General features: G+C 42.2%; 1 protein-coding gene across 4 annotated transcripts in view; it reads left to right on the top strand.

Moving 5' to 3' along the window:
• The window catches only part of SORCS1 (sortilin related VPS10 domain containing receptor 1), a 497,958-nt gene that overhangs the window by 320,950 nt on the left and 161,468 nt on the right, over positions 1 to 15,540 (top strand). For all 4 annotated transcript variants that reach the window (XM_047703168.1, XM_047703167.1, XM_047703165.1 and 1 more), the window contains exon 5: positions 5,536 to 5,609. In XM_047703168.1, the coding sequence (XP_047559124.1) occupies positions 5,536 to 5,609 (74 nt within the window). The remainder of the gene's footprint in view (positions 1 to 5,535; positions 5,610 to 15,540) is intronic.

Genomic DNA, 15,540 nt, shown 5'->3' with positions numbered 1-15,540 from the left:
TGATGTTTGCTGTGCCTTAGGCCTGGCTTTAGGAATTCATCTGAGGTCCTCAAGGTACCATCTCTTTCTTCCTAAAAAGAATTCAGTAACAGCAGTGAGAACTGGAGAATCATGAGGTAGATGAGTGCTTTGTACCCAGGCCATCCCCAGGCAGTATAAGGATGAGGCAAGTAAAATAAAACTGGCAGGGTTTTCTGCCAGCCTTCTCAGGAAGTGCAATTTGCAGGCCTCCTGCCTCTTCAGTGTTAAGGGCAGAGAAGCAAAAGGGAGTGAGCAGGCAGCCTTGAAAAGAGCCCACGGCAGGAAGTGTTCTGCCATCATGGAAGCCTCTTAAGGAGTCTGTGTGGGGGAGACCCAGGGACCTACCTCCTGCCTGGGAACGTCACCATGAGGAGCTTCATGGGGAAAGCATTCAGTTCCATCAACCAAAGATTTAAAACATGTTCTCACTCCTCCCTTTTACCAAATTGTGTTCTTGCACCAATTTCCTAGTCACAGAAGAAAATCCCTAATGTGTACCTGTCTGCCTTGAAAAGAGGGACTACGTTGATATGACTTAGAAATATTGAGAAGAAGGGGGCAGTGATGGGTATATGCTTTTGCATCAGACAAGAAAGTTGCATTTCTCTTCAAAGAAAGATGCTACTCTGCTAGGGCTTCCACCTCCATGTGAATGAAAAGAAGATGGAAAATGGAAAAAGATGGGAAAACTTTGGCAATAGCTGCTCTCATACTCCCCCTTCTTTTACCCCATGTTGGTCTGCTCTAGATCAGGAATGCTGACCTATGCCAGTGAATCTCACTGTTTCCCACCTTGCCCCCCAAGCTATTTTTCTGCCTGTGGCGTCCCTCTTTATCCTCCCTCCGAGCCTGTGCCCTAATCTGGCTTGCAGCTGGCAGCCTCCTGTGGATGGCACCAGAGATGGCTGAACAACTGGTGAAAAGCTCCTCATGAAACTAACCCTGGCCATCGCATCCTTTGCAATTAATTGTATTTTTACCTGCACTCTTCTTACCGCAGACAAAGGCAGATGGCAAGAAAACAAGCCAATGTGAGGGATGTCTGAAAGAGAAAAAACAAAACAAAACACATTAGTAAAGAAAGAGGGAGGGAGGGAGGAAGAGGAGGAGGGAGAGAGACACCATTCAGGAGAGGAGCATGGCAGGAGGGAGGAGTACTGACAGCCCTGCACCAGCATAATGACAGCGTGGAGGGTCAGGCCCTGAGGCTGACAGTAGATCTTGAGCTTGGGCAAGCATTGGGTTTGTGCTCATTAAGTTCTACTTACTGAGGCAGGGAAGCAGTCTCGGATAGTTTAGGATGATTTGAGACAGGAAGGACTTTCTGCTTTGCATTCTTAGTCAACCGGAATCCTTTTCCTGTTCCCTTTCTAAAATTTCAACTCCTTCAAAAAAAAAATTTCCCCGGTTCTTTGTACCAGAGTTAGCACAACCAAAACAAAACCAAAAACCCTGCAAGAATGGTGTTTTGGGGTTTATGATAGAGGTTAGCTGATGGCTCATGACTTCCTAAAACTAATTCATATATTCTGTCTTCCTCTCTCTGATCTCTCTCTCTCTCTCTCTCTCACCCACTTTCTCTCTCTCTCTCTTTAGCATTGCTGGAGAAAGCTGCTTTGCTTTCTCTGATATGACAGATAGTAATGATAGTTCTCAGTTCTGTGTTCTGACAGTCAAAAGAAACCTTAGAGCCAGAGCCAGACAGAGGGAAATAAATCTTATTTAGGTGCCGCCAACACTATGAATTTTATTAAAGGACGTTGACTCATTTTGCAAGAAAAGCCTTCCACTGGCAGCTGAGACAGTGTCATTGGGTAAAAGGCTTTGATCCTTTTCTCTTCTTTGTGGAAGAGAACTTGGCTGTCAGACTCTGCAGGTTTAATTAACACATTAATTTGAGTGGCTGTGAGTTGTTGTTGTCTTCTTTAGGTATGATACCAGGCTGGACAATGGGGGGAAATATTGGAAGTAGTAGATAGAATATACAGAGCAGCTTTGGCTAAGGGTAAATTGCAGTATACTGATATTTATCGTTCTGGTTTGTTCATTTGTTTGTTTTTTAGGTATAAGCCTCTACTGGGATTCCATGGAAATAAGATCTATTCCCCTGATAAGTTACCTTTGTCCACCCACTGGGAAGCCTGGATAGTTTACAAGATAGATTCATCACTAGGGAATTCGCATGGTACAAATTGACACTTTTCTCCCAGTTGCCCAACTACTATGTGTTAGATATTTTCTAGAAGGAAAGGATTCCCAACACCTATAAACTTCGTAGTCTCATCGAAGGGGCAGAGAGGGGTCTCTGATATTTTAGAACGACTTCTAGAAAGGAAGGAATTTCTAGACGGCTCTCTTGGAAGGTTACTAAGAAAATTAAATATAAATGTGTAGCCTGTAGCTTGATACCATCTGCGGAGCCATGGAAATGAGGCCACCGGGAATTTTAGAGTGTAGGAGAAGGTTCATAGAAAAGGCCTATTTTGGTCTGGGCCTAAAAAGAAGACAGGCATCGGGGTTAGGCAGGTCTTAAAACCACCTCAGCCAGAGTGGGGAGCATCAGTGGAGAAACAGCACAGGAAGTCTGCTCGGGTGTGAATGAGAACGTGAGAAGGGGAGTCCAACAGCACTAAAGGATTCCTCTTGAGAGAGAAAACGGGGGGAAAAATGTCACTGAGCTGAATGAGAGAGACTTGGTTTATTGGATTGTCTGGGACACCTACTGCTTGAGGGGCCTCTAGGTGCTCACAAATAACAAAGCGGCTCCTTGAAGAGGATAAAAACAAATATCATGGGACATACCTGACTGGTCCACAGATTCTGAATCCAAGCCTGGGGGATCAATTAAAAAAGACATAGAGGAAAAAACACACACGGATGCGGGCACCCGGTAATTCCTCACAAAGACAAATTCTGTGTGGGAGGCAGGGACGGCAAACCCTTGGTGTCACCATATGAGCCCTCAGAGTTAATATTTGATTTTCAGGGTATATGTGAGTCCGGCCTCATGCACAGAATTGTCATGAATTCAAGCCATCCTGATTCTATTACATTTGCATAGATCTTTGTATAATAATAGAAATATTAACATACATTTATATATAGACATGTGCACACACAACAGTGTGAACTCTCTTCTCTTTTTTTTCTTTTTTTATTTAAATTCAATTAGCCAACATAGAGTACATCATTAGTTTCAGATGTAAAGCTCAGTAATTCATGAGTTGCATATAACACCCAGTTCTCATCACATCATGTGTCCTCCTTAATGCCCATCACCCAGTTACCCCGTTCCCCCACTTAACCTCCCTTCTAGCAATTCTCAGTTTGTTTCCTATACTTCCTATAGTTTCTTTTTTTTTCTTTTAAAGATTTCATTTACTTATTTGACTGAGAGAGACACAGCAAGAGAAGGAACACAAGCAGAGTGAGTGGGAGAGGGAGACACAGGCTTCCAGCTGAGCAGGGAGCCCGAAGTGGGGCCCGATCCCTGGACCCTGGGATCATGACCTAAGCCAAAGACAGATGCCCAAAAACTGAGCCACCCACGCACCCCTAGTTCCTGTAGTTTCCCATGGTTTTTCTGCTTCTCTGATGACTTCCCATTCATTTGTCTTTAAACCATGGGAAGAAGTGCAGCTATGGGCTTTAAAAAAAGATAGAGCAAGGGGAGAGGGAGAGGCAGATCCTCCCAGACAGAGGTGCTTGCTGTTGTTCTGCAAGTCTGTGTGCTCAGACGCCAAGTGTTTGGGACATGCTGGTGAACCAGAAACAGGACATGCATACTCTGACCGCTTGGGTTCAGAATTAAGAGGGAATGTGTTGTCCCATCCCTTGTTATCTCTGTGAGGGGAGCTGCCTTCCCATCTCTCCTTCGCACCCCGAAAAGGAATCAAGCATAAAATGTACCCAGTCACTATGGAGCAGAGAAAAAATCGTAAGACTTGAAAGAAGAAGCCACAGATTCTCCATGCCTGGATGCCCGAATACTGTGTAGTTGGAGCCAATGGAACTGCTTGCTTAGTAATCACATATTTCAGTTTCCTTGGGGGCAGTGGGAGGCTTTAAAACGAGTTTTGATCCAATGGACACAATATCATATGACGCTCTTCCAAGGGTTGGTATATAGTCACTCGAGCTGACCTGTCCCTTGGACTCAACTCAGTGCATCTGCAACCTGGGTGAGTCACTTGGTGAGTCATTTGACCCTTCAACTGAGTGCTGGCGCTGGAGGGGACAAGGCTGGGCAGTCATGGTACTCAGGATTGTATGACTCATTATCCATTCACTGTGGGATTTGGCAAATGCAGTGGTGGAAGATTGGGGTGGTCAGTAGGTTACAGACCAGGCACATAGTAGAAAGGAGGTATTCCAAATGATATTTATCAAATCAGTAGCCAGTAGTCCATGGGAACCAGAATGCCGGGAGCAACAGGTGTCTCCAGGCTGCCATCAAAGGACGCTTCCATGGAGCTGTAGAGATTATTGGAGAAGAGCAGAGATGTGGAGTGAGCCAGGATACGGAGCAGAAAGTAGGAGAAGAATTGTGTTTGGTGGGGGTGGAGCATATGGAGCTTTAGACCCTGGCTCATGAGCACTGCTGCTTTGCCTTGCCCTGGAGATGCTGAAGCAGTGTAGCACGTGGCCTTGAACTCTTACCAGCTGTGGAGCCATCTGTAAAATAACTTCTGATACCATCACAGGGATGGCACATGGATTAAATGAAATAATGCCTCGGAAGCCCTTGGGTCCCTGTGAAAGTGTCGTCCGCGTGGGCTGCCGGAATAACCTGCAGGTTCTTTGGCTGTTGTGGAAGAGACCAGCACTGGCTCCTCTGGGCCACAGTGTCAGTTCCGGTCTCCCCGACTTGCCACTCAAAGCCGTGTTCCTGGCTGCCCTCCACATTCCCATCGACTCTTACTTAGCTAAGCCAGGCTTATTTGTATCTGCCCTTATATACCTCACCACCCTGACCCATGTTGCTCCTTGTGTCACGCCTGCCCCATTTCTGTCCGTTTGAATGCTGGCATTCATTCGGGCCTCAACTGACTCTGCACACGTCTGTGAAGCACCCCTGACTGACTTCTGAGTCTTGTGGAGGCGATACTGCCTGGTTGTCAAGAGCCACGTATCGGATTTTGCCCTTCTTTGTAATCCATGCAGTGATCTGTATAGGCTAGGTCAAGTGGTATGGCTGACTGTCACCAGGTAGAATTGGGAAGGAATCCCCACTCATTCTCATGTTTGGGAGGCATGTGATCTCCAACAAATGACGTAATCTTCCTGAACTTCAGCTTTCTTAGTTCTAAGGTGGCGATATAACACCCGCCTTGCAGAATGTATGTGAGGAGTAGAGACGGGATGTGGCTCATTCACCTGGCACATGGCAGGTGCTCAATAAACAGTAGGTACTACTGTGGTGGTGGTGGTTGCTATTAGTATTGATCCAGCGAACTAATATTATGTATTTAATGTACTGGGGTCAAGGTGCGAAATAATTTCTCTTCTCTACAGTTATACAGCTCTGCTGAATTTGGGAGAAGGTGGCAGCTTATCCAGGAAGGGGTCGTACCTAACAGGTTCTACTGGTAAGTCTCATTTTATGTTGTAGCCCATTAAGGGATTACCTAGTAAATGAGCGCTAGAATCTTCTCCTCACCCAGATCTCTCACATGAGATATGCCTACATCCCCGTAGGGCAGGATGTGAGACTGGAAGAGTCAGCATTTCAAGGGAATGTTAAAGCTGTGCCTCAGATGACTCAATGAGCCCCAAATAGATCGTTGAGATTAGTGAAGGACAAGGGCTTTGTAACAGCTGTTTTGTTATATTTTGATGGGACTTGTGAACTAGGCACTTAAAACATTTTAATACTGGTTTTTATTACTGAAAACATTATACACATGTATGTTACATGTTCAGAAAGGGTTCTCAGTGTAAATAAGTAGATCCTTTTAGTCTAAGGGTGGATCTTCCTCCCATTCCCGATTTCACATCTCCTGGGTCTCCTCATCATATGGGCACAACCGGCATTCTTAGTTTCTTATTTCTCCTACCATAGATGTTCTGTGAGTTACCAAACATGTATATCTCCTTAGCATGGCCTGCCTGCTGTAACACAACACCATCGAGTCGTTAGCTTGAACAACACATTTATTTCTCATGGTTCTTGAGGCCAGGAAATCCAAGGTCAAGGTGCCGGCAGATTCAGTTCCTGGTGAAGACCAGGATATTGGAGAGGATTTTGCAAGATGTTTCAGAGGATAGTGCAGGATATAGCCGAGCGCTGCCTACTTGCTGTGTCCACAAGCGAGGAGAACAACAGAGAAGCAGCAAAAGAAAGAAGGAAGCAGAGAAAATAATACTCTTCCTTTTCTTTACCACTTGTGCCCATACCCACCCCCCAACCCCATTTAAACCAGAGGTAATTTTGACTTTACCTATCCGTTGCTTTTGAATTTACAACCTAACCCCTGCCAAAAGATATGACTCTACCCTACCTGACCTAATCTGCCCACGGAAAGGATGCTTAGGTTATTTGTAGATGTCTGCTGGTATAAACAGTACTGCAAGAACTAGCTCAAACAAGAGTTTCAATATCTCATGTCCACATCATTCCAGAATCATTGGAACCATGACCTTTTAGGGGCCAGCAGTCTCCCTGCACCTCTGAAAGGTGTCTCCCCTTTACTCCTCCTGAAATCACACTGCCTCTATCAGCCTTTGGACTTACAGGCACCTGCTATCCCCACACCAACACCAATTATCTCACTTCTAAGAGTAATGCATTTTCATCTTTCTTCTTTTCAAACCCTGCCCTAAAAATCCCTGTGGGAACTGAAAGCCAGAGGAACTACATTAGAGGAATCTCTTAAAAATGCTTATGAAACTGCCTGAAAAAGTGAAGGACAAGTCATTTGCAAACAATGGGCTGAAAGATAACACCTAGAGAATTCTGTAAGGAACGATACCTAATTTTCCGCTGCCAGAAAGAGATGTTTATAACTAAAGAAGGATTTTGGTGCACAGAAGCTGTTCACCTCTTTCCCACTGCTGCTCTGGCTCACCAGTGGCTGGATGCTTGCTCTCGGGGTCCACATTGGCCTCGGCCTTCTCCAGGAATTCTGCTCTAGCTGTCACGGAGTCTCCCTTCTCCAGTCAGCATTTCCTCTCCTCCTCTCTTACCCACCCTGTCGCTTATACACGCGACACCTTGCACCTCTGTATGTTTTGCCTCTAAAGTATAAAATATGTATATAAAATTTTATATATAAAATGCATAAGGTCACGTTTTGGGAAGAGGGTCCATGTTTTTTGTTTCCGTTTTTGTTTTTCATTCTGTCTTTACCTGGTGCCATATGAGCAAAGAAAGGCTTCAGAAAATAAATAAATGAAGGACGAAAATAAACTAATGTCATCCACCTAATTTAACCTGGAAATGGAGTTGACAGGGACCAGTCTTTTAAGTCCTGATTCTGAAGTGACTTGAAGTAGCTACCTGTGGACCCAGCAAAGTTTCCATTCACAAAAGGACTGGATGGACATGTGTTCCTACCAGTAGAAATGAAGAAAAATGTTGACCAAAAAGATAGGCAAGAAGAAAGAACTGAGAAGGGAATATTTTCCGTGTAGATGGTTACATGGTACGCAATATTTTCCAGGACACTAAAGGTCTTATCTAGATGCAGCACTGTGAGGTGAACAGACCCTATCATTGCTTTGGCTGGTCCTAATTGCATACATTCTTATCTGTTCTTTGAATGGGGGTCTTTTATCTGAAAGCCTGATAAGCAAAGCCCTTATAATGAAATGTCATAATATCATTACCTTTATAAAAATGATTGTGGATGAGTTCTGATTAATCTGTCTGTTATGTAAAACAAATAATGCCCCTCCTTCTACCTTTGGAAACAGAGAGACACATCTTCTCTATTCAGGCCCTAATATTGTGATAAGCATATTCAGATTTAAGCTGTTTAATTCCCCTAACAGTTTAATAAAGTGAGCCTTGCATTATCATCATTCACAGATGGGAAACTTATGGCATGGAGAGGTTAACTAATTTAGCCAAGGTCACACAGCCAGAAAGTAGCAGAGCCAGGATTCAGTTGCAGGCAGTTTGGCTCCAAGGTCCATGCTCTGCTAAGTCAGTGGACTTCCTTGCCTCTTCCTCTTGGCTTTTTTTTTTTTTTTTTTTTTTCTGGGCTGGGGACTGTGAGCTCTGGAATCCCAGCCCATTCAGACAGATGAGGAGAGAAAACCTGAGGCTCTTTTGGCCACACTGCCTGCATGAGTATTTCCCCAACTGGGCCTGGCAGATGGCTCCCATGGGTTCTTTAAGCTCTGTTGGTTTTTCCAGAGAAGGCATGAGACCTTGTAAATTGCACAGTGCACATGACTGTTGATGAAAATCTCTTGATCTCTGGCCACATGGTCTGTATTTCTGACTGAGCAGCTTCCTGGGGCTGGCAGCTGAGGTGTCAGTCAAAGCAGTATTTATTAGACTCACTCCTGGAAACCAATTGCTTCAAATTACTCGGGAACTCTGGGGCTATCTAGGATTACTCAGCAAGCTTAATTAAAAGAGGCCCCCTTTAATCATTTTTGCTTGGAGCCCGGCTGTGGAGGTATGGAAAGGACTGAGGGCAACTTTGCTAGTGATAAATTTTCTAGTGTAAATGCCTCTGGGTAATAACATAGCATTTCCCACAGAGAAAAAGGAAGATGAGTTCATGTCGCCTTTTCCTCATCACCTGGTCCACTTGAGAAATCCCTATTTTGGGTAGCAGTAGCAGTGGCACCTCTGAAAGTAGTTGATGGCAATTGGAAAATAATTTTGGAACATAAGAGCTTATTCTTAAGTAATCATAGTAGTTGCTGTTCATACTCCCATAACTAACATAAATATGAACTTTCGTCCAAGGAGCTCCTATTATTTTTAAAACAAATTTACATGGATATATAGCAGCTTATAAAACGTGTCTTAGTACAATATTGCCCTTAATAGAGTAGATGTCCTTTTTATTTAACTAACTGTGATAGCAGTCTTGTTCTTTATTATGTCAGAAATCAATCACACTGGGTGTACAGCCGCAGATTAAGGGGCTCAGAGATACTGAGGTGTGGGTCCCAACTTTGCCATTTACTCAGTAAGGGGTCACGAGGAACTTATTCCTGTGTGTCTTGGTTTTTTTTTTTTTTTTCCTCTGTGAAGATAATTACTACCTACTTCATTAAATTATATGTTTCTCGTGAACTGGTTAGTTACATGCCTATCACCTAAGAATTGTATTAAGTGCCCACGGACTAATAGTAATAATATTCTTCATAGTGGCTGACCTTCGACACCTTCCTCCACCGTTGGCTTCATTCTCAGGTTGGTTTTCTCATTTGTGGCAATGATGGACATTATCAGCGTCAGTCTACTTTCTAACAGTTTAGAAACCCCGTAAAACCAGCCTGCTATTTACTTATATTTCCAGGGAAATATAGTCAAAGCTATAGAAGGTGGTACATTACTCATGTAGGTCAGGGACCTGAAATAGGAGGTGGGGTTGGGTCCCAGTCCAACTGCATGGTTCAAGGTTAGGGGAGAGAAGATTGCTAAAAAAAGAGAAAAACAGGATTTTGTCATCACCAAAAGGGAGAATAGATTTTCATTAGAGAAAAAATACAGGTGGGAGAACTGAGTGTCTGCAAGATAAAGTCCCAAAATGGGGATTTCTATTAAATTACTAGAAAGGTCTGGGCACATGATAAATTGTGTCATTTGATCCTTATAATAAGATTGTGAGGTAGGGATTCTTATACTGATTTTTTTTTTTTTAATTTCTTTTTGGCATAACAGTATTCATTGTTTTTGCACCACACCCAGTGCTCCATGCAATCTGTGCCCTCCCTAATACCTATGGACTGCTAATACCCACCACCTGGTTCCCCCAACCTCCCACCCACGGCCCCTTCAAAACCCTCAGGTTGTTTTTCAGAGTCCATAGTCTCTCATGGTTCACCTCCCCTTCCAATTTCCCTCAACTCCCTTCTTCTCTCCATCTCCCCATGTCCTCCATGTTATTTCTTATGCTCCACAAATAAGTGAAACCGTATGGTAATTGACTCTCTCTGCTTGACTTATTTCACTCAGCATAATCTCTTCCAGTCCCGTCCATGTTGCTACAAAAGTTGGGTATTCATCCTTTCTGATGGAGGCATAATACTCCATAGTGTATATGGACCACATCTTCCTTATCCATTCGTCCGTTGAAGGGCATCTTGGTTCTTTCCACAGTTTGGCGACCGTGGCCATTGCTGCTATAAACATGGGGGTACAGATGGCCCTTCTTTTCACTATGTTTGTATCTTTGGGGTAAATACCCAGTAGTGCAATTGCAGGGTCATAGGGAAGCTCTGTTTTTAATTTCTTGAGGAATCTCCACACTGTTCTCCAAAGTGGCTGCACCAACTTGCATTCCCACCAACAGTGTAAGAGAGTTCCCCTTTCTCCACATCCTCTCCAACACATATTGTTTCCTGTCTTGCTAATTCTGGCCATTCTAACTGGTGTAAAGTGGTATCTCAATGTGGTTTTAATTTGAATCTCCCTGATGGCTAGTGATGATGAACATTTTTTCATGTGTCTGATAACCATTTGTATGTCTTCATTGGAGAAGTGTCTGTTCATATCTTCTGCCCATTTTTTGATATGATTATCTGTTTTGTGTGTGTTGAGTTTGAGGAGTTCTTTATAGATCCTAGATATCAACCTTTTGTCTGTACTGTCATTTGCAAATATCTTCTCCCATTCCGTGGGTTGCTTCTTTGTTTTGTTGACTGTTTCCTTTGCTGTGCAGAAGCTTTTGATCTTGATGAAGTCCCAAAAGTTCATTTTCTCTTTTGTTTCCTTTGCCTTTGGAGACATATCTTGAAAGAAGTTGCTGTGGGTGATATCGAACAGGTTACTGCCTGTGTTCTCCTCTAGGATTCTGATGGATTCCTGTCTCACATTGAGGTCTTTTATCCATTTCGAGTTTATCTTTGTGTACGGTGTAAGAGAATGGTTGAGTTTCATTCTTCTACATATAGCTGTCCAGTTTTCCCAGCACCATTTATTGAAGAGACTGTCTTTAGTCCACTGGATATTTTTTCCTGTTTTGTTGAAGATTATTTGACCGTAAAGTTGAGGGTCCATATCTGGGCTCTCTACTCTGTTGCACTGGTCTATGTGTCTGTTTTTATGCCAGTACCATGCTGTCTTGGTGATCACATCTTTGCAGTAAAGCTTGAAATCAGGTAACATGATGCCACCAGTTTTATTTTTGTTTTTCAACATTTCCTTAGCAATTCGGGGTCTCTTCTGATTCCATACAAATTTTTGGATTATTTGCTCCAGCTCTTTGAAAAATACTGGTGGAATTTTGATTGGAATGGCATTAAAAGTATAGATTGCTCTAGGCAGTATAGACATTTTAACAATATTTATTCTTCTGATCCAAGAGCATGGAATGGTCTTCCATCTTTTTGTGTCTTCTTCAATTTCTTTCATGAGTGTTCTGTAGTTCCTCGAGTATAGATCCTTTACCTCTTTGGTTAGGTTTATTCCCAGGTATCTTATGGTTCTTGGTGCTATAGTAAATGGAATCGATTCTCTAATTTCCCTTTCTATATTTTCATTGTTAGTGTATAAGAAAGCCACTGATTTCTGTACATTGACTTTGTATCCTGCCATGTTACCAAATTGCTGTATGAGTTCTAGTAGTTTGGGGGTGGAGTCTTTTGGGTTTTCCATATAAAGAATCATGTCATCTGTAAAGAGAGAGAGTTTGACTTCTTCATTGCCAATTTGGATACCTTTATTTCTCTTTGTTGTCTGATTGCTGTTGCTAGGACTTCTAATACTATGTTGAACAAGAGTGGTGAGAGTTGATATCAGGAACACTTGTCGTGTTCCTGATATCAGTGGGAAGGCTGCAAGCTTTTTCCCATTGAGGATGATATTTGCTGTGGGTCTTTCATAGATTTTATGAAGTTCAGGAATGTTCCCTCTATCTCTATACTTTGAAGCGTTTTAATCAGGAACAGATGCTGGATTTTGTCAAATGCTTTTTCTGCATCAATTGAGAGGACCATGTGGTTCTTCTCTCTTCTCTTACTGATTTGTTCTATCACATTGATTGATTTGCGAATGTTGAACCATCCTTGAAATCCAGGGATGAATCCCACCTGGTCATGGTGGATAATCTTTTTAATGTGCTGTTGGATCCTGTTTGCTAGGATCTTGTTGAGAATCTTAGCATCCCTATTCATCAGCGATATTGGTCTGAAATTCTCCTTTTTGGTAGGGTCTTTGCCTGGTTTGGGGATCAGGGTAATGCTGGCTTCATAGAAAGAGTCTGGAAGTTTTCCTTCTGCTTCAATTTTATTTTGAAACAGCTTCAGGAGAATAGGTGTTATTTCTTCTTTGAAAGTTTGGTAGAATTCCCCAGGGAATCTGTCAGGTCCTGGGCTCTTGTTTTTTGGGAAGTTTTTGATCACAGCTTCAATCTCGTTACTAGATATCGGTCTATTCAGGTTGTCAATTTCTTCCTGGTTCAATTTTGGGAGTCTATAGTTTTCCAGGAATGCATCCGTTTCATCTAGGTTGCTTAGCTTATTGGCATATAACTGTTGATAATAACTTATGATGATTGTTTCTACTTCCTTGGTGTTAGTTGTGATCTCTCCCTTTTCATTCATAATTTTATTAATTTGGGCTTTCTCTCTTTTCTTTTGGATTAGTGTGGCCAATAGTTTATCGATCTTATTGATTCTTTCAAAAAACCAACTTCTAGTTTCATTTATATGTTCTACTGTATCTCTGATTTCTACCTCATTGATCTCTGCTCTAATCTTGATTATTTCCCTTCTTATGTGTGGAGTTGGTTTGATTTGTTGTTGATTCTCCAGTTCTTTAAGGTGTAGAGACAGCTGGTGTATTCTGGATTTTTCAATTTTTTTGAGGGAGGCTTGGATGGCTATGTATTTCCCCCTTAGGACCGGCTTTGCTGTATCCCATAGGTTTGGGACCAAAGTGTCTTCATTCTCATTGGTTTCCATGAATTGCTTAAGTTCTTCTTTGATCTCCTGTTTGGTCCAAGCATTCTTAAGCAAGGCGGTCTTTACCTTCCAGGTGTTTAAGTTCCTTCCGAACTTTTCCTTGTGATTGAGCTCCAGTTTCAAAGCATTGTGATCTGAGAATATGCAGGGAATAATGTCAGTCTTTTGGTATCGGTTGAGTCCTGATTTGTGACCCAGTATGTGGTCTATTGTGGAGAAGGTCCATGTGCCCTTGAGTAGAATGAGTATTCTGTTGTTTTAGGGTGGAATGTTCTGTAAATATCCATGAGGTCCATCTGGTCCAATGTGTCATTCAATGCTCTTGTTTCTTTATTGATTTTCTGCTTCGATGATCTATTACTGAGAGAGGCGTGTTAAGATCTCCTACTATTAATGTATTCATATCAATATGACTCTTTATCTTGATTAATAGTTTTCTTATGTAATTGGCTGCTTCTATATTGGGAGTGTAGATATTTACAATTGTTAGATCATCTTGGTGGATAGTCTCTTTAAGAATTATGTAGTGTCCTTCTGTATCTCTGACTACAGTCTTTAGTTTAAAATCTAATTTATCTGATATGAGACTCGCTACCCCAGCCTTCTTTTGAGGCCCATTGGCATGAAAGATGCTTCTCCATCCCTTCACTTTCAGTCTGGGTGTATCTTTAGGTTCAAAATGGGTCTCTTGTAGACAACATATGGATGGGTCCTGTCGTTTTATCCAACCTGCAACAATGTGTCATTTTATGGGTGCATTTAGGCCATTCACATTGAGAGTGATTATTGATAGATATGTTTTTATTGACATCGTGTTACCTTTGAAGTCTTTCCTTCTGTAGATTGTCTATATTTTTGTTCAATGATATTTTTAGGATTTTTTCTCTTTTATAGAACCCCCCCTTAATATTTCCTGCAGTGTCAGCTTGGTGGTTGCATAGTCTTTTAAGCCTTGCTGGTCTTGGAAACTCTTTATCTCTCCATCCATTTTGAATGTCAGTCTTGCTGGATAAAGTATTCTTGGCTGCATGTTCTTCTCATTTAGTGCCCTGAATATATCTTGCCAGCCCTTTCTGGATTGCCAGGTCTCTGTGGACAGGTCTAACATTATCTGATGGGCTTTCCTCTGTATGTAAGAGGCTTCTTTGTCCTAGCTGCTTTCAAGAGGGTCTGCCTACAATTATAATTCTTCATTCTTACTATTAGGTGTCTCGAGGACTTTCGAGAATCTATAGTCTTGGGGGGGAACCGTTCTGCCTCTAGTACATGAACACTGGTTCCATTCGTGAGATTGGGAAAATTTTCATGGATAACTTGTTCCACTATATCTTCTAGACTTCTTTCTTTCTCCTCCCCTTCAGGGATTCCAATAATTCTGATATTGGAATGTTTCATGGCATCATTTATTTCCCTGATTCTGTTTTCGTGGCTTCTAAGCTGTTTGTTCCAGGATTCCTCCTGATCCTTTCTCTCTATCTGTTTGTCCTCCAGATCACTAATTCTATCTTCTGTCTCAGTTATCCTGGCTTTTAGAGAATTTAGATTAGATTGGAACTCATTGAGAGCATTTTGAACATCATCCCTTGTGGCTTTCAGTTCTGCCCTAACATTGTGAACATCATCCCTGGTGGCTTTCAGTTCTGCCCTAATCAATTCCGTTTGGTCATCCATGGCTTTCTTCAACCTAGCTATTGCCTGGATAATTGTTAGCTTGAATTCCCTTTCTGACATATTGTCTATGTCGATAGCCGTTAGCTCTGTTGCAGAAGGCCCATCCTCTGTATTTTTCTTCTGTTGGGCGTTCCTCCTCCTAGTCACTTTGGTGAGAGATGGTTGAATGGATGTAGCTGGATGTATTGACCATGGTGCAGTCAAGGTGCACCCTGGAACACTTCTGAGCAATCAGGATTCCCCACCCAAATGAGAGAAAAAAGAAAAGAAAAAGAAAAAAAAAAGAGAGAGAGAAAGAGACAGGAAAAAAAGGTAAGATAAAATAGAAGGCTCAGCCCAAATGGGCCCCAAGGTAAGATTTATGAAGTATACAAACAAAAACAGACAAACAAAAAGACTGATAAAAGTATATGACAGAGAAAAAAAAAAAATATATATATATATAAAAGCAAAGAAAGGAAGAGCCTCGTCAAAAAGAACCCCAAGTATAAGATTTATATACTATCAGGACAAACACAAATACACAGAAACACTGGTGGAAGAAAAAGATGGGAGAGTGGTTATAAATTCTCAGTGTGTGCGAGGAAGGTTTTTTTTTTTTTTTTAAGATTTTATTTATTTATTTGACAGAGATCACAAGTAGGCAGAGAGGCAGGCAGAGAGAGGGGGAAGCAGGCTCCCCGCTGAGCAGAGAGCCCGATGTGGGACTCGATCCCAGGACCCTGAGATCATGATCTGAGCCGAAGGCAGAGGCTTCAC

The sequence above is a fragment of the Lutra lutra genome, chromosome 14 (genome assembly GCF_902655055.1).
Source record: "Lutra lutra chromosome 14, mLutLut1.2, whole genome shotgun sequence".
NCBI lineage: Eukaryota > Metazoa > Chordata > Mammalia > Carnivora > Mustelidae > Lutra > Lutra lutra.
Note: the sequence above shows the minus strand (reverse complement) of the source record. Positions and strands in the feature narration are given on the sequence as shown.